This window comes from Suricata suricatta, chromosome 7 (genome assembly GCF_006229205.1).
Source record: "Suricata suricatta isolate VVHF042 chromosome 7, meerkat_22Aug2017_6uvM2_HiC, whole genome shotgun sequence".
In the NCBI taxonomy this organism is placed as follows: Eukaryota; Metazoa; Chordata; class Mammalia; order Carnivora; family Herpestidae; genus Suricata; species Suricata suricatta.
The window spans coordinates 123,861,838-123,879,689 of NC_043706.1; the positions used below are offsets into that span (position 1 = coordinate 123,861,838).

A 17,852-nucleotide genomic window follows, 5' to 3' on the forward strand; every position below is an offset into this window, starting at 1 on the left:
CCCGTCAAGTATATAGATGATCCTGAGCCCCATATTTGAGCAAATGAATTCTCGGTCTTCGTTTTTATTTTCTGAGGAAAGAAAAAATCAATATATTAATTTTAGTAATGAGAGCCTGGCTAAATTTACCATGTATGGGAACTGACTTCAACTCTAACTCAAAAAAAATAATGAGTTGTGTCATTTTATCCTAATTCCATGTATTTGTTTGCTAGTGTTGGCATAACTAAGTACCACAAACCGAGAGGCTTAAGGAACAGAAATGTGTTGTCTCATAGTTCTGGAGACCAGAAATCCAAGATCAGTGTGTTGGCGGGATTTGTTTCTGCGGAGGGCTGTAAGAGAAGGATCTTTTACAGGCCCTTCTCCTTGATTTGTAGATGGCCATCTCTGTCTTTACATCATCTTCCTTCTACACGTGTCTGTGTCCAAATTTCCTCTTATCAGAATATCAGTCCTGTTGGATTAGAGCCCACCCTAATGACCTTCTTTTAACTTGATTACCTCTATAAAGACCTTATCTCCAAATAAGGTCACATTCTGAAGTAAGGGGACTTCAGCATATGAATTGGGGAGGGAAGGGTGTGATTTTCTTTTAGCTTTAGTTAGGATATACCACATTTATCAAACAAATATGGCAAATAGTTCTGAAAAATTATATCAGACTCTGTTGAGAATCTAATGGAAGCAGTTTTCTCCCAGTTTCTCCCAGAAAAGCACATCTACTAGTCATTTACTGTTATTCCAGAAAATTCTTAGATACACAAAGGTCATCACTGCAGTGTTTCATTTTACTTTGTTATTATTATTTGAGAAATAATAATCATTTTACACATAACTTTAGGCATAATCTGTTGTACGAATAAAATACAAGCAATTCATTGAGAAGTAGCTGTTACCTAAGAATTGCCTGTCAAAAAGTTACTTTGTGAAACATAAGTCAGTTTCTTCATTCTGTTTGTATTATGGCACTGTCGTCCGTTTATTGGGAAACGATTACAAGAAAGGTAGGTAGGAAGCCACTTAAATGACATTTATTTGCTCTTGAAACATAATATATTTATTTGCATATGAACCTAACAGTCCTACTTTATTTCTAATTATTTGCAGGATATACCTTTTACTGAACTATTATTTTTAAAAATATATATGTTATCAGTTTGTCTGTAATGCTTATATTAGTGACTGTATTTCAGGCTGCGTGCTTGCTTTGCAGTTCTTGAAGGGCTGTCCCATCCTGCCTCAGGACAAATAGACCAAACCAATGATTTAGGTCCTGCAAAGCTCTTAGGTTCTTTTTTGGCAGATATTGCGGCCTTAGGTCCTGCAAAGCTCTTAGGTTCTTTTTTGGCAGATATTGCGGGCCACAGACGGTGGGAGATAGGTGAGGATTAAAATTTGTTGCCAAGTTATAATGAAACAAATTCTGACACACATAAAAAAGTCTATTAGCCAGTATAAATAAAATAGTATCATACCTACGTTTTATGAGCATACTGAAGTTCCAGTGTCTTCTGTGGGTACTGCAACAGAACCATGCATAGAAGATTAGCCTGAAGCAAATGCAGCACTCTTCCAGTTGTAGAATTCTGTTGGCCGTTTGGTTAACAACTTTGACATTTGGATAACTTCTTTGACTAAGAAGCATCCTCCTAACTAGCAATTGAAGATTCAATGCTAAACCATTCCTAAGAAAGAAGGACTTTCTAGATTCGTATATTCTTCCTCAAATGAGTATTACTAAAATAGCTTTAGCTAATCCAGTATCTTAAACACCACTAATTTAATCTATGACAATCCATTTCTGATATTCTTTATGCTAGATAAAAGTTAGTTGAAGTACTTAAACCTTGGAGTGTGACTTTTGGTCAAATGCTAACTAACCACTCTGGAGTCTTCACATTCACATTTGGAACACTTAACTGCCCCTGGGGCACAAAACAAAAGGTGCAAATTTATGTCGTACAGTCTGTGCTGAAATGTGCTCAACAAAATTATAGGCCTCGTGATCCCACCCATATTTTTATCCTGTAGTGTGTAAGTTAGGAATTTCTGTATCTTCTTCCCTCTCCTTTTTCCACGCTGAAGTTACTAGTTCTTCTAGATGCCTGCCTGACAACCTACCTTTCTTGAATTCTTTTAAAACTTTTATCTTAAAATAAATAAATAAACAAACCAATGAATAAGTAGTTTATCTTAAGTTTTAAAAAAATATGTTGACTGAAGAAAATATGGAAAATACAAAGAAGCAACTAGAAGAAAAAGGTCAGCTGCTATCCCACTATTCAACAGTGATCATTGTTTATTGTATGTTAAAACCCATCCATTTTTCTGTGTATCTACTTATGTTAAAAAGGGAAACATCCAGGATCTTATTTTATAAGTCTAACAATGCAATATGAATATTTCCTTGAGTTATTAACTATTTAGTGGTTTTTAATAGCTACATAAGATTTCATAAGATTATTGTATAGATAGACTATAATTTATTTAAACAATCCCCTTCTGCTGGACACTTAAAATATCTCCAGTTCAGTATTAAAGGCATTGCTAGATTTATACATTTAGTTCCTTTCTGTTTCTTTAGGCCTATTTCCTATTGGCTGTCAGCCCACCATTGGCTGTTAAAATGCCAATCTCCTTTTCCTTCTATTTAGGTCACAATTCTTTTACAAGTTCTTTAACTTAGGTTTTTAAACATTGTGATTTTTAGTTTTTCTTGCTATAAACTGCATAGCAATGAAGCAGGTTAAAAATACTATTTGGAATTTTCAATACTCTAATTAGATTACATTTGCTTATTTTAAAAAAATTTTTAGGAGTATATATCCTGGGAAAATATGGACAGAAGAAAATCAGAGAAATACAAGAAAGAGAGGCTGCAGAATACATTGCTCAAGCGCGACGACAGTACCATTTTGAAAGTAACCAGAGAACTTGCAATATGACAGGTAAGGCAAAGAAATACTTATACATGTGTGAAGTTCCTTGATGATTTCTATTAATTTGCATGCCTCCAGGACCAAGATAGTGGGAAAGGCAAAAGAAGAATGATACATATATCAAATATTTATATGATTTAACTGAAATACATCATTTAAAGTGATTTTAAAAATCAATATAAATGAATACAATATAAAGTAAATGTCCATTGATTTTACTTATTTATTCAAGAAATACTTGGGATACGCAGTACTGGGAAAACAGAAGGTGAACAATAAAAAAAAAAAATCCCTGACCTTTGGAATTTATATGCTAGCAAGAGTAACAAACGATAATAAATAAATAACTTCAGGTAGTGATGGCTCCTATAAGGGGAATAAAGGTGTGTGAGAGGTGGGGATGTTCCTTAAGAAACGGCAATCAGGAGAGTCAGGCCTCCTTGAGAAAAATGATACAATGGAGGGAGCAAAATGCTATGGTGGAAAACAAGCTTGGCACGTTCTAGCTGGAGCAGAATGAGCAACGGAACAACTGTGGGAAGTGAGGCTACGAGATGGGCCTGAGTTCGTTGGGCCTCCTCTGCCGGAGGAAAGAGTTCCAAGTGTGTTACATGCATAGTAGACAACTACAGACCTGTGATTAGTACATACTGATCAGCACGAATCGATGGTAATAATTTAACCTGGAAGCCTACTGGGAGAACGCCTAACACAGTCAAGTGCCCACATTTGAAGAGAATAGGTGTTCTAACTGGTATAACCCTTCAAGAATTAGTTCTTAAATCCTTGTCAAACCTCTTTCTTTTTTATTGTTTCAAACTTTTTCTCTAATACTTCTTTCAAGAACAGCTGATTTAGAGGGAATTTATAAAGGTAGGCTATCTTTGTTTACTTTTGAAAGTAGAATTCTTTTCCTGAGTTCATAAACACTTTGTGTGATAACAACTCAGATGGAGCACAGTGAGTTCGGTTCTCAGTTTTCCTTTGTAGTATCAGTGTCTTTGGGCAAATCTAAATCTCAGTTCTCTTTTCTGTAAAATGATCTTCATAAAACCCACTTCATTAATGTTTTGTAAAATGTGATGAAATAATGCATATAAAGTGCTTGGTGCTTTTAAAAATTACATAATTCTTTAAATTGAATAAGGCAGTCTGGAATCTCAAAATATATTTCAATTTGACATGGACCCTTGTGCCAGTTTGGGTCCTCTGGGAAACTGGTGCTAAGATGGGATTAGATGGACAAGAGATGTCTTAGGGGAAACAGCTGTGAAGGATAAAGAAGAGAGGCAGAAGGAAACAAGGAAAGTTTTTAGATCATAGTGCAGGTCTTTCTTTCTTTTGTTTTTCTCTTACATTTATTTATTTACTTACCTACTTTTTAAAAATATAATTTATTGTCAAATTGGTTTTCACACAACACCCAGTGCTCATCCTGACAAGTGCCCTCCTCAGTGCCTATCACCCATTTCCCCCCTCTCACATACCCCCCAACAACTCTCTGTTTGTTTTCAGTATTTAAGAGTCTCTTATGGTTTGCCTCCCTCCCTCCCTCTCTGTAACTTTTTCCCCCATTCCCTTCTTCATGTTCTTCTGTTAAGTTTCCCAAGATCCACATATGAGTGAACACATATTGTGTCTGTCTTTCTCTGACTTATTTCACTTAGCATAATACCCTCCAGTTCCATTCATGTTGTTGCAAATGGCCAGATTTCATTCTTTCTCATTGCCAAGTAATATTCCATTGTGTATATAAACCACATCTTCTTTATCCACTTGTCAGTTGATAAACATTTAGGCTCTTTCCGTAGTTTGACCATTGTTGAAAGTGCTGCTTTAAACATTGGGGTACATGTGCCCCTATGCATCAGCCCTCCTGTATCCCTTGGGTAAATTCCTAACAGTGCAATTGGTGGGTCATAGGGTAGCGAGAAGGAAGGAAGATGAGGTAACAAAAGTCTCAGTCTACAGCACAGTTTCAAGAAGGTTTTGGCAGGCCAGTGGGGGGTCCTCAAGCCAACGTTCACTGTGAGACAAACCTACAGGAATGGGTCTGTGTCAGTATCTCCATGGAGCACTCGTTGTCTGGCAGGTTTGGATTCGGTGGCACATTTCCATGACTGTCACAACCCTCAGATGAATAAATAGCTGCATATAGGTAATTAAAAACCTAAAATAGGATAGGAGCCAAATATAGGTTCACTGAAAAGGTTTCCAAATTAGCTTTCTGGTATGCATTGATAAGGGGGTTGCAAATCACATGATTAAGTTTCTATCCTTTTGGTAAGACATAATATATATTCTAGAAAAGCTTAGTGCTTTCAGGTAAATACAGCTGGTTTTTTTCACCCAAAAAGTTGGCCTCAAACTTGGAAGATAGTATCTAATAAAGTGCTTCAGTGTTCTTCCCAGTGGCTTTCTCTTCTTCATGATTTTACTAAAGATTTAGGAGCAATGCTTATGAAATTTATACATGACACAGTGCTAGAATGGGATAAATTAATTGTTCTGCCTTGAAAGTCTGTTGTACAGATAACAAAATTATCTAAGTTTGCTTGCAAGCAAGATACATGAGTAAGGGTTGGAAATTCTAGTTGAGCATAAGCTTTGTTATAAACAGTCTGATAGGACTTCTAGAAATACTAAATTAATCTTAGACTACAGTAACAAAATCATGGTTCAGGTCAAGATAGTTACAGTATGTATGCTCTGGAGTAGTCAGTGTGCAGGTCCATTTCTGACTCTCTCATGCTAAGCATATACAAACTGGAATGTGTCAGAAGAGGCCAACTAAGGATAATAATAAGAGCTAATACTTAGCATTCTCATGTGCAAAGAAGTACTGTTCTATATCCTTTGTTTGTCTCAGTCAGTCCTTACAACAGTTCTGTAAGGTAGATCCAATGTTATCCGTGGTTTACAGAAAACACTGAGGCACTGAGAGATTAAATAACTTCCTCAAGGTCACATAGAGTCATAACTGGCGAAGGGTTGTCTTGTGATTTGTGGTTGGACTGGGGGGTGTTTATCATGGAGACCAGATGGCTAAAGAAAGATATGAATGCTGTATTCAACTAGATACAGAAATATATTTGTTTGCTGTTTAAAAAAAATGCCTGGAAGAGAAGAATTGAATAGGCTTAAAGGGAAAGTAAAAGGCTCTTATCAGGAGAATTGTTGAAGAGACTCCTCTTAAATCATGTTGTTTTACCACATAATCTTTAAACTAATCCCATACTAACTCCATTTTCTGAATGTAGGAGTCTAGCCTTGATTTTTCTTGGTAGGGTAGCATTTTGCATTTGGGCTAGGTGTATCTATCAAGTCCACTAGAGATAAGCCACCTTTTATGTTGGTTCTGAGCTGTGACTTTAGTTAACGGCCTCACTGACTTAGGTGATTGAATCACACAACTTGAGGAGCTGTGCTGAAGCTACATAGTGCGGCACTGAAATAAATGTGTAGAGTAGGCTAAAAGCTAAATTTTCTAGAGAAAAAATAATATGTATTTTATAATTAACATGTCTTACCTAGTCAAGAAATAAAAACCATACACAAATTTTCCCGTTTAGAATGTGGTATTTGTGATCTCTTGATATTTTTTTCACTTTATTACTACTTATTTAGAGTTAGAAATTAACTTTTAACTTGTATATGTGCATTTCTTCAGCATTTCTTATATCATACATAGAGCCATAAATAAGCTTGTATACATTACTTGCAGTCTTTTTCCATGGAGTACTGTGTCTTATTTTATCTTCACGTAACTTCTTGGGAGTTACAGGCAATAACCATTGGCAAAACCAGAACTACAACCCAGCCCCTCTTAATTCCCAGCCTGATAACACTTTTGTCTCAGTTATAATTAGCACTTATTGCTTTGCAATATTTAATAAATAAACTCTTCTATTATTAGAAATAAAATATGCCATAAAAAGTATAGCTAAAGATAAAAATATTTTTGATCATTTTATTATATTAGAAGTAAATTCATTGTAGAAAAACATTTGGAGAGTACAGAAAAGAAGCAAAAAAAGATGATGATTAATAATCCGTGGCCCACAGATGACCACTGTTAACATCTCAGAATAATTCTTTCCATACTTCCTTGTATGTGTATTGTTTACATTGCTGTGATTATGATATATATGGAATTCTGTTCACGTAACATAAGCAGATAGGTGATTTATTAGTATATAATCAGTTTTTATTATTAAAAATAATAATTAAACTCTAGCCTAGACATTCCCTCCCAGCCCTCGCTAGTCCTATCATATAGCCTAAAACAGTGTGCATTTCTCAGGAAGGCAGTCCCACCCCTGCAACCTGTTTTGTCTCCTGTTTGCGTTGCAGTGCTGTCCATGCTTCCAACACTGAAAGAGGCCTTAATGCAGCAGCTCAATTCCGAGAGCCTCACGGCTCTGCTGAAAAACAGGTAAGTGCAAGTTAACATCAGTTTCTGTTTATACAGGGCACTTAAATCTATAGAATGCACTAAAATATTTTTAAAACATCTTTGTCTCCTTATTTTTCTAATTAAAGCTCATAATATGTAGACTTTTTGAGAAAAATATTTAGTAGCTGCCATTGAATTCTTCCTATCTTGTCCATTTATTTTTGTTCTACCTTGGTGCACAAAGTATTTAGGTCAACAATATTCTGTGTATTTTGGTTTTCATTTAAATATATCTTATACCACTTTGGCCTTACTCGGAAATTTAATTATTGGGTGCTTATGGAATGTGTTCCTGAACCAGATGTTGTGAAGCTTCTTAAAGAGTTGACAGTATAATAGGTAAAGCATGTGGACATACATTTTGAACAAGTCATATGAATTTACATTTTATATTATTAACAAAATGAAGTGCAAATATAACACGAGCATACAATAATAATAAGTTACCTTACTGTGACAGTTCACTGAGCACAAAGCACTTATTTTGAGGCGGGGAGGGGTGCGTGCACAAGTGGCGGAAGGATAGAAAGAGGGAGAGAGAGAATCCCAAACAGGCTCTGTGCTGTGGGTCATGACCTGAGCCGAGATCAGGAGTCAGATGTTTAATTGACTGAGCCACCCAGGTACCCCAGAGAAATCGGTTTTAATTGCCTTAAGTTTTGGTCTTAATGGGGAAGTAACACAAATGAAATACACAAATAGCACTTTTATAAAAGCAACATAATAACAGACACAATAAATATAGTAGTATTCTTCTTTCTTGTTTTCTGCAAGACCCTGTGTTCCCTATGTTTTAGAGGATTCTGGATAATTAAGATAAGATTTCTTTTCAAGACTTTGTCATCCAAAGAAAGGAGTATATGACATAAATTATCATAATTTAGGCCATACTGTATGTAGTTTATGGTAAAAAGTAAAAGCAAAGTGTGGGGAGAAAATGTGGGAGGCTAGAGAAGAAACGGATTTACTTGGATGGATAACCCTAGACAGCTTTCAAGATGAGATGTCATTCCTCTTTTCTTACTCGGTACACAGAATTTCTTAAATTTTTAAGAGTTTATGATAGGCAACAGTTCTCCTTATTCCCGGTTTCCTCATTTAAGCCTCTTAGTGTATTTTTTCTTGGCCTTTTGATTTGAAGTTACTGTTTGCAGTTTTGGGGGGAAATGTCCATTTGAAAAATATTTGGATAAACAGGGGCTTGAGCCCTTAAAAAGTGTTTAAATAAGGCCTCCCATCTTATGACTGCTTTTGTATTAGTTTTCAGTCAATTCTGGTCTTATACAAACCTGTCAGGCAAATTACTTTTTCTTTAAACTAATTACAATAATAATCAGAAATAAAAAAATGACTTGATAGTTTTATTCTGTCAGTTTCATAAATGACAAACATCCATCAGTGTTTCCAACACTTGGCATTCTTATTGAAGATTGATAATGGCAGTGAAGTTTCATCAGGAAAGAATCTTGTTTTTTTTTCTTTTAAGAGAGAGAAAAAGCTGGGGAGGAGCAGAAAAAGACGGAGATCATCTTAACCAGCACAGGCTTGATCTCAGGACTGTACGATCTTGATCTGAGTTGAAACCAAGAGTCAGATACTTAACCTTTTGAGCCATCCAGAAGCCCCAGAATTGGTTTAATTCCTTTTTTTCTTTAAGTTTATTATTTTTTATTTATTTATTTTATAAGGAAGCAGGTCTGAAACTGACTCCATGAGACAACAGAAGGGCACACATTGCCCAAGGCAGAAGGGACCACCCTTGTAACACCCAATCAGGAAAGGCCAGCTAACATCTTTAACATTTCTAAGGGCAGGTCTAAAGATGGAGGCTAAGACTAGTCACGCCCTAGGTGAGGGTCCTGGGCCCACTCTGTGATTGGTCAATACTCTAAATGTTGTGATTGGGTCCCGCCAAAAGTAACAAATACTCTAAGCAATGTGAATGGTTAAACCTGCTGTCAATAATATTGTATAATAATGATTGGATCACTGTGCCTATGTCACAATTTCCTGTAACCCCCCCCTTCCCAAACCCATAAAAGCCCTACCCCGCCCTTTGTTCGGGGCTCTGAGCAAGGATCCACCACGCCAGTAAAGTCTGTGAGCCTGAGTTTAGGCCCCGGCGAGCCTAAACCGGTAATAAAGCCCTTTGCTTTTGCATGCGTGACTCGGTCTCCCTGGCGGTTTCTGGTTTTGGGGGACGATAAAGAAATCTTGGGTATTACAATTTATTTTGAGAGAGAGAGAGAGAGAGAGAGACGGGCAGAGAGGGAAAGACGGGCAGAGAGGGAAAGACAGAACCCCCATGACGTCTGTGCTATCAGCACAGCCCAGACGTGGGGCTCAAACTCAGGAATCGTGAGATCATGACCTGAGCCGAGATCAAGTCGGATGCTTAACCCACTGCATACCCCTGGTTTAATTCTTAAACAGATGTTTTCGTGGCATTAAATAGTCTCATACTTCATTTAGGGTTGATTTTCATCAGACAACTCACTTGAAAGGAATCATTGCATTAAGAGTACTTCTGTCTACATAGATTTGGAATTGGAATCTTTAAAAAAGATTTGAAGGGGCACCTGGGTGGCTCCGTCGCTTAAGTGGCCAACTTCGGCTCAGGTCATGATCTCACTGTTCATGGGTTCTAATCCTGCGTCAGGCTCTGTGCTAACAGCTCAGAGCCTGGAGCCTGCTTCAGATTCTGTGTCTCCCTGTCTTTCTGCCCCTCCCCCATTTTCACTCTGTCTCTGTCTCTCTCAGAAATAAATGAACATTAAAAAAAAATTTTTTTTAAATAAAGAAAAGGCAGCGAAGGGAACCTAACCTCTAGTCTTATTGATATGGTTAATGGAACATGGCATCTTGAGGGACTAAACAGATGTAGTAGCCAGCAGGGTAATGCTTTCTACATAATAAAAAGAGAGCAAATAGATAAGCAGGGGGCTGAGGTGGCCCTTCTCCACAACTGTAACCCCTGGCCCAGTTTTCAGAGCTGAGCCTGTAGTCAGACTCAAAACTCACTGACTAAAAGGACGGTTGGATACCCAGGGAACAGAACCCTGCAATATTTCAGCAAGTGTGTACAGTATTGAATCCCCCAATATTTCTCTAAGGGGACCTGTGTCTCTCTCGCGCTCTCACTCTTTCTCTCTCGCTCTCGCTCTTTCTCTCAAAAAGAAACATTGAAAAAGAAAATGAAATGGTTACCACATTCACAGCTAATTAACATGTCCATCACCTCAGCTAGTTGCTGGGGTTTTTTTGTAGCCAGAAGACTAAAGATCTACCCTTAGCACATTTCAGGCACGCAATGCATTATTAACGACTCCCCGTGCTGTCTAGCAGCTCTCCAGAACTTACCTTATAACTCTACTTTTGACATGTAATGCTGGTGATGCCAACATGAAGAAATGTCCTGGGTGACTGTAAACTCTTCCCTGTCCCACCACAGTCACCCCAAATAAATGCAGTTTGAAGACACATACCTAATTTGCCCCACCACAAACTGCTGCAGTTAAGTGCTTCCTATGGTGAATATTTGGAACTGCCATTTTCTTGTGTTGTTTTATTTGGATTCCTATAAAAAGCACTTGGAAATTTTTCTGAAGTAACATTCAAAAGAAAAAGTGGCTTATTTGCATGAAAATACCTGACCTTTGAATTTTGTTTAATTTCTAACTTATCAGAAGAAATATTCCACCACAAGGCTTGAACATTAGCTTAAGGTTGCAGCGGTACCTTGTAAGATTTATGCCGTATGTCTTGAACCTGTGTCATCTAGGAAGGAGATAACTGAAGCTCTCAGGTCAGTTCGGTGGCAAAGAAAGATAAGAAGCTAGTAATATCCCACAGTTGTAATGGTAGCTCAACTTCTTATTGAAATGTAAACATGTCTGAATATAATAATAAAGAATGTGGGATTGTAGTGTGTATGTCTTTGTGGCTTTTAAATTTTATTTCCCTCCTAATTTACAAAAGTATCAGTCTATGTTAGATTGGAAGTAGGAAAGAAAAATAAAACTGGCCCTTCCATATAGGTGGTGTGGAAAGCACTGAATTCCATCTCTGTGGTACCTCCCCACAGCGGAGCACCATGCCAAGGTTAAAAAAGAGAAAAAAAGATGTCTGTTATTTGTGTACTTCCATGGAATGACTTCCAGGATATGATGGGATTTGATTATATATAAAAGGAAAATGTGTATAGTATGTTATCTAAGGGGGCAGATAGGAGTATATATGCATATTTGCTTATATAAAGCAAAACAATGCTGGGGCACCTGGGTGGTTTGGTCAGTTAAACATCTAGCTCTTGGTTTCGGCTCAGGTCATGATCTCACAGTTCATGAGTTTGAGCCCCAAGTTGGGGTCTGCGCAGACAGTGTGGAGCCTGCTTGAGATTCTCTCTCTCCTGTTTCTTCCCTTGCCTCACTTGTGCACAGTGCTCTCTCTCTAAATAAACTTAAAAGCAAAACAATGGTAAGTTAAAATTGTTTAATAGTCACCTATGAAGAAGGGGAGAATAAAGGGGAATGGGATCAGACTTCTTTCAGTATACTGTGCTGTGTAAATTTGACTTTGGAACTGTGTCGATATTTTACATGTTTATAAAACTATATTTAGGGTTTGCAAAGCAATGTCTAAAAAGAGATGGTAAAATAAATCAAATTCACCTAAATATGTAGTTGGTGTTCTAACCATAAAGATAGAAACTATGCCAGGTGAACAAAACCCTTAAAACTCTTCAGTGTTGCAATTGCTAGTCTGAGACTGTTGTGCATAGAGTAAGGGGTGAAGCTTAGTAATTACATTGGTTTCGCTGATTGCTGGTGTGGGCAAAAAGAAATACAGATGTAAGATCAAGGAGATGTAGTTAAAATGTTATCCTAATTTTGAATTGGAAGAATCATTACGGTGGCTCAGTCAGTTAAGCCTCTGACTCTTGATTTTGGCTTAGGTCATGATCTTGCAGTTCATGAGTTCAAGCCCCACATCGGGCTCTGCACTATCAGCACAGAACCTGCTTGGACTCTCTCTGTCTCTCTGGTCTCTGCCCCTCTAACACTCACTCTCTGTCTTAAAATAAATAAATAACGTTTAAAAAAAGTATCAGTAAGAAGTCATGACATATTTTATCTCTTTGAATATATGTACATGTAAATAAATACATATTTAATAGCTTAATCTACCAGAAAGGCGTAGAAACAGTGACCACTCCAGTAGCAATGAATATATACTGTTTTTTGATTTTTGAGAGAGAGAAGGTGTGAGTGAGAGAGAAGGACAGAGAGAGAACCCCGCGCAGGCTCTGCACTCTCAGCACGGAGCCTGAAGCATGGCTCAACTTACCTGAAGTGGGGCTGGAGCTCGCCTGCTGTCAGGCTTGAGCTCATGAACCCTGAGATCATGACCAGAGCCAAAGTCGAACACTTAACCAGCTGAGCCACCCAGGTGCCCTAGCAATGAATATCCTTAATCGAAGATTCCAGTCACAGACTGCCATTTTCTGCCGTAAGGAACCAGGACTCTCGGAGAAATGGATGAGCTTCAGGTCCTTAGCAAGAATTGGACAAGACGAACCCAGAAGAGCTTTTCTCGTCAATAAGCAAGGAAGCTATCAAAGACTAATAGGGTGATGTTAGAAGGGTTCAGGACCCAACCTGACTAGTACCCCCAGTGCTCAAAGACGGGCAATTTGAACATTAAGAAAAATAATAACTACAGTGGGCTGAAACATCAAATATATATTTAAAGTACTGATACTTTAAATCAGAAAAAGTCTTCATTATTTACCTTTGAAGAGTTACTGACATACTTCGTTATTTGTAAGATGGTGAATAAGGGAAAGAAATAAACGTTGGTCTTGATTTTCCTGTATAACTTCATAATACATATATGCATATGCTCAGAAGGAAGATGAAGGCCGGAAGGATGTATACCCTAGTGAAAATGGTTGTTCTCATTGGTTTCTGGAATTACAGTTGCTCTTTTAGTATATTTTGTGGACTTTGTTTCCTGTGGTTATCCTGTAATAAAATACAATTAAATATAAAGCTCTGAAATTCTAAGTTTTCTATTAGATTACCTGACTACTATTTTCATATTTTCTGATTTACTTCTTTAGGCCTTCAAACAAGTTGGAAATATGGGAGGATCTGAAAATAATAAGTAAGTCTGCCTACTCTATGTGACAGCACCTTTTAAATATTTACAAAGGAGAATACTTATAGTCTATTGTGTGAATGACCCTTTGTTACCCCATAGAGTCGTTATCCATATTAAATAATTCTCCTAAAGTAAGTTGACCAATATCTGGTTATAGGAAATATTCCGTAACTGTTAGCGGTGGTGGTAGTATTACCAGTGTTGCTGTTCCGGTGTGTAGCCCTATCCTAGACTACCTATGCCTACGTCAGGTACTGTTGGGTACACTGTTATGTTGTAAAAGGAAGTTTTGCTCTCACCCAGATAGTAACTTTTCTTTGACGTTGTGTGCAAACTTCCATTGTAAGAGATCGTACCTCATTTATATTAAGCAGGCTATAAGGAAATAGACTGTGAATATTTTGAATTGATATATTTTTGTACTTACAACATTTACAAATATATTTTTAAAGTCATCTTGTGAAAAAATAACCATAGGGAGAGCTTGTTATTTTACACGTTTGTTTGTTTTAATAATAGTACCGAATGGTTTCCTTTCCTCTGTGAAGGTTTCACCCGAAGTATCGTGGCGGTGTACAGCACTTGTATGCTGGTCGTTCTTCTCCGGGTCCAGTTAAACATAATTGGTGGATACATTTACCTGGATAATGCAGCAGTTGGCAAAAATGGCACTGTGAGTTCAGTAGACTTTCATAGATATTGCCCTTTTTCCCAAGAGATTCAAAATTTAACTGAATATTACTTATCTTGATGATTTCTATAAAATATATTTTTTCTTTTTAAAAAAGTTTATTTATTTATTTTGGAGGGGGAGGGACAGAGAAGGAGAGAGAGAATCCCAAGCATGCCCCACACTCAGCACAGTGAACCCCAAGGCAGGGCTCTGTCCCATGACAGCGAGATGATGACTTGAGCCAACATCAAGAGTTGGACACTCGACTGACTAAGCTGCCCAGGCTCCTCTATAAAATATATATCATTATATTTGATGTGATTGTAAACTTTTAAGCATCATTTTTCATATTTTTGAAACTAGACTTTTTGTTATGTTAGAGAATATCATTTTTCCTATCATTCCAGGTCCTAAAACTCTCTGCTCAAATTATAGTGAAAATATTATTTATTTACCAATAATATTGGGTGATTTAACCTTATTTCTATTTGTACAGACAGTTCTTGCTCCTCCAGATGTCCAACAGCAGTATTTATCAAGTATTCAACACCTCCTTGGCGACGGTAAGATTCTTATTTGTGACCTGGAAACTAATTTTAGTTTGTTCATTTGTATTTTTGAGGAATGCAAAAAGTGAACAAGCCTTTTATGTTTGTTTTTCTTTTAATAGGCCTGACAGAATTGATCAGTGTCATTAAACAAGCTGTACAGAAGATTTTAGGAAGGTAAGGCATTTTGCTTTGGCTTCTCTGCCTTCCTGGTTCTGGTGAATAAAAGAAAAATTAAAATTGTTCTAATGAAGCTGATAATTTGACAAATGATGGTCTGTGAAATTCTTTGTAACTTCATCCAGACACAGCCCTGGGGCGCTGCATTGTGAACCACTTTCTTCATTAGTGTCAGTCTTTGGATACTAAGGGGAAAGTTTTAATGTTTCATTGTTTATTGATTGACTTCCAAACAAACCAGAAATATTTGGTTCTGAGATAAAAGACCTACTTTAAAATATGTCTCTGAGCCTTTTGTCTTCCATTTATTTTAGTAGTCTCTATAATTATAGTGGGAGTTTTCTTGTGAAATCTGCAGCAGGATTTGGTGTGGCTCTGTAATACTGACACTTAACTCTGGCTGATTTCATCATCTACTCTAGTGATTTCAGTCAGTGCTTTCCCGTTTGACTGGATCTCAGGGAGTAACCTGTTAAGAAAAGGATATTTACTGGGTATGTTCTATAGTTTCAGTTTATCCCATTTCCCTTTTCTCTCTTTCTAGTGTTTCCCTTAAACACTCTTTGTCCCTTTTGGGCTTGGAGCAAAAGCTAAAAGAAATCAGAAACCTGGTGGAGCAGCATAAATCCTCTTCTTGGATTAAAGAAGATGGATCCAAATCTTTGTTATGCCGCTACATGATGCCAGACGAGGAAACTCCATTAGCAGTTCAGGTGAGTAATTCATCACCATTTAACTAAACCAGACACTCTATATTTCTAAAAGTTTTTGACTCTTCTTGAAATTTAGGATTCTGAGGCTCTTGAAAGGTAATTGATTTAAAACCATGTATTTTACGGGCCCCTGGGTGGCTCATCAGGTAAGTGTTTAACTCTTAGATTCAGCTCAGGTCATGATCTCACAGTTTCATGGGTTTGAGCCCCCATGAGGCCCTGTACTGACAGCACAGAGCCTAGTTGGGATTCTCTCTCCTCTCTCCACCCTTCCCCTCCTCCCGCTCTCTCTCTCTCAAAATAAATAAATAAACTTTAAAAGATAAATAAATAAAGCCCTGTATTTCACTGACCTAAATAAAACTTCATTAATTTAGAAAACAGCAATTATGAGTAATTTCTACTTAGAAACATAATTTTACAGATTCAGCAAATTTTTATTGAGTCTTAGTTATGTGATAGACACCGTATCATATATGATATGAACAAGACATACATGTTCATTACACCTGGGGAATACAGGAGACACCTTCAGTCCATGTGGCCAGCCCGTATTTATGGGAGATGCATTAGCCGAAGTTATAGCTGACAGCTGGGACAAGGCCGTGAAGAGCTCTGCACGCCAAGATGAGGAGTCCAAACGTCAGTTTATAGACAAAGATAAATCTTAACCAGGCCGGCACCACAATCACACAGTCTGCTTTTGAAAATAAATTCACGTTGGCAGTATCAAAATAGACTGACGGAAGCTCTAGTCACCCAGTTGAGAATCAAAGGCCTAATCTAACCCTTGTCATTTATGGTGTTGCTACACACGGGTGTGCCCTGGGGCGTTGTGATTTAAATCTTCATTGATTAAGAATAAGAAAGGGGCGCCTGGGTGGCTCAGTCAGTTAAGCATCTGACTCTTGATTTTCAGCCCAGATCGTGATATATGCTGGGCATCGAGCTTGCTCCGGATTCTCTCTCTCCTTCTCCGTCTGCCCCTCCCCAGCTTGCATGCAAAGGAAACAGACAAACAAGAAAAATGTCAAAGATTGCAGGTTGTGTGTCTTAGATTTAAATAATTTTTTTTCATATGTAAGTGGGTTATGCCCGTTCTTTACAATTAAGAGAAGGATATCTTTTTGACAGACCGGAGAGGCTCCTAAGCCATGCCTTAATCTAGAGACCTCCTTAGAACAAAGATTGCCATGGTTTTCCTTGCCTGCTGTTTTTCTCTCCCCTAGAAATCCTAAAGGTAGACCTGTTTGGGTGTTCAGAGACCCTCCCTTCATGAGTTGGCCAAATAAAGGCTGTTGCCATTTAAGGGGACTCTGTGACCTACAGGATAGAGGCTAAACTGAACAAACAATGGGTAGAACAGAATTAATGAAAGAAACAGGAGAAAACTTACTTACAAATTAGAATCTCAAGGAGATGCAATGAGAGTATTAAAACTGGAGAGTATTAAATTGGAATGAGAAAACAGTTTGCAATTTTTAAAATTCAACAATTGGAACTAAAAAAAAAAGTGATTCAAAAGAACAGACCAGATCTTACCTGCTCTGAAATAAACCCTGAAACTTTAGATCAAAAGGGCACACAAAGGTCCAGACTAGACTAGACTTGATGAAAAAAGATATACATTTTGATCACATGTTTTACCAATAAAAGAAAAAAAATATCCCGGGCGTCTGCAACCTCAAAAGACAATCTTTTTTTTTTTTTTGTAAATATATTCTAGAAATGTGTTCAAGAGGGTCTGCATAAACAAGGATCTCACAAAATATAATTTTACTTTGATTCATTTTTTTAGTATAGTTGGCACACACTGTTACATTAGTTTCACATGTACAACATAGTGATTCCATGAATTTACACATTATGTTGTGATCACCATCGTGTAACTATCTTCTGTCCCCAGATATCCCTATGAGAGCATCATTGACTATATTCTTTATGCTGTGCTTTTTGTTCCTGTGACCTACTTATGGAATAACTACTTATTCCATATCTGGAAGCCCATATCTCCCACTGTCCTTCACCCATCTTGCCCAACCCCTCTACACCCTCCCCTCTGGCAACCATTAGTTTGATCTCAGTTTATATCAGTTTATTTTCTATAAAGGTCTGATTCTGCTTTTTATTCATTTTTTTTATATTCCACATATGAGGGAAATCATACGGTATTTATCC

At 37.4% G+C, this 17,852-nt stretch overlaps 1 protein-coding gene across 3 annotated transcripts in view; it reads left to right on the forward strand.

Moving 5' to 3' along the window:
* The window catches only part of PEX3 (peroxisomal biogenesis factor 3), a 32,928-nt gene that overhangs the window by 3,169 nt on the left and 11,907 nt on the right, over nucleotides 1-17,852 (forward strand). For all 3 annotated transcript variants that reach the window (XR_003910520.1, XR_003910519.1, XM_029943782.1), the window contains exons 2-8: nucleotides 2,820-2,951; nucleotides 7,296-7,377; nucleotides 13,520-13,563; nucleotides 14,109-14,233; nucleotides 14,730-14,796; nucleotides 14,904-14,958; nucleotides 15,506-15,674. Coding sequence is in view for 1 of the 3 variants with exons in the window: in XM_029943782.1 (XP_029799642.1) it covers nucleotides 2,820-2,951; nucleotides 7,296-7,377; nucleotides 13,520-13,563; nucleotides 14,109-14,233; nucleotides 14,730-14,796; nucleotides 14,904-14,958; nucleotides 15,506-15,674 (674 nt within the window). In the remaining 2 variants the exon portion in view is untranslated. The remainder of the gene's footprint in view (nucleotides 1-2,819; nucleotides 2,952-7,295; nucleotides 7,378-13,519; nucleotides 13,564-14,108; nucleotides 14,234-14,729; nucleotides 14,797-14,903; nucleotides 14,959-15,505; nucleotides 15,675-17,852) is intronic.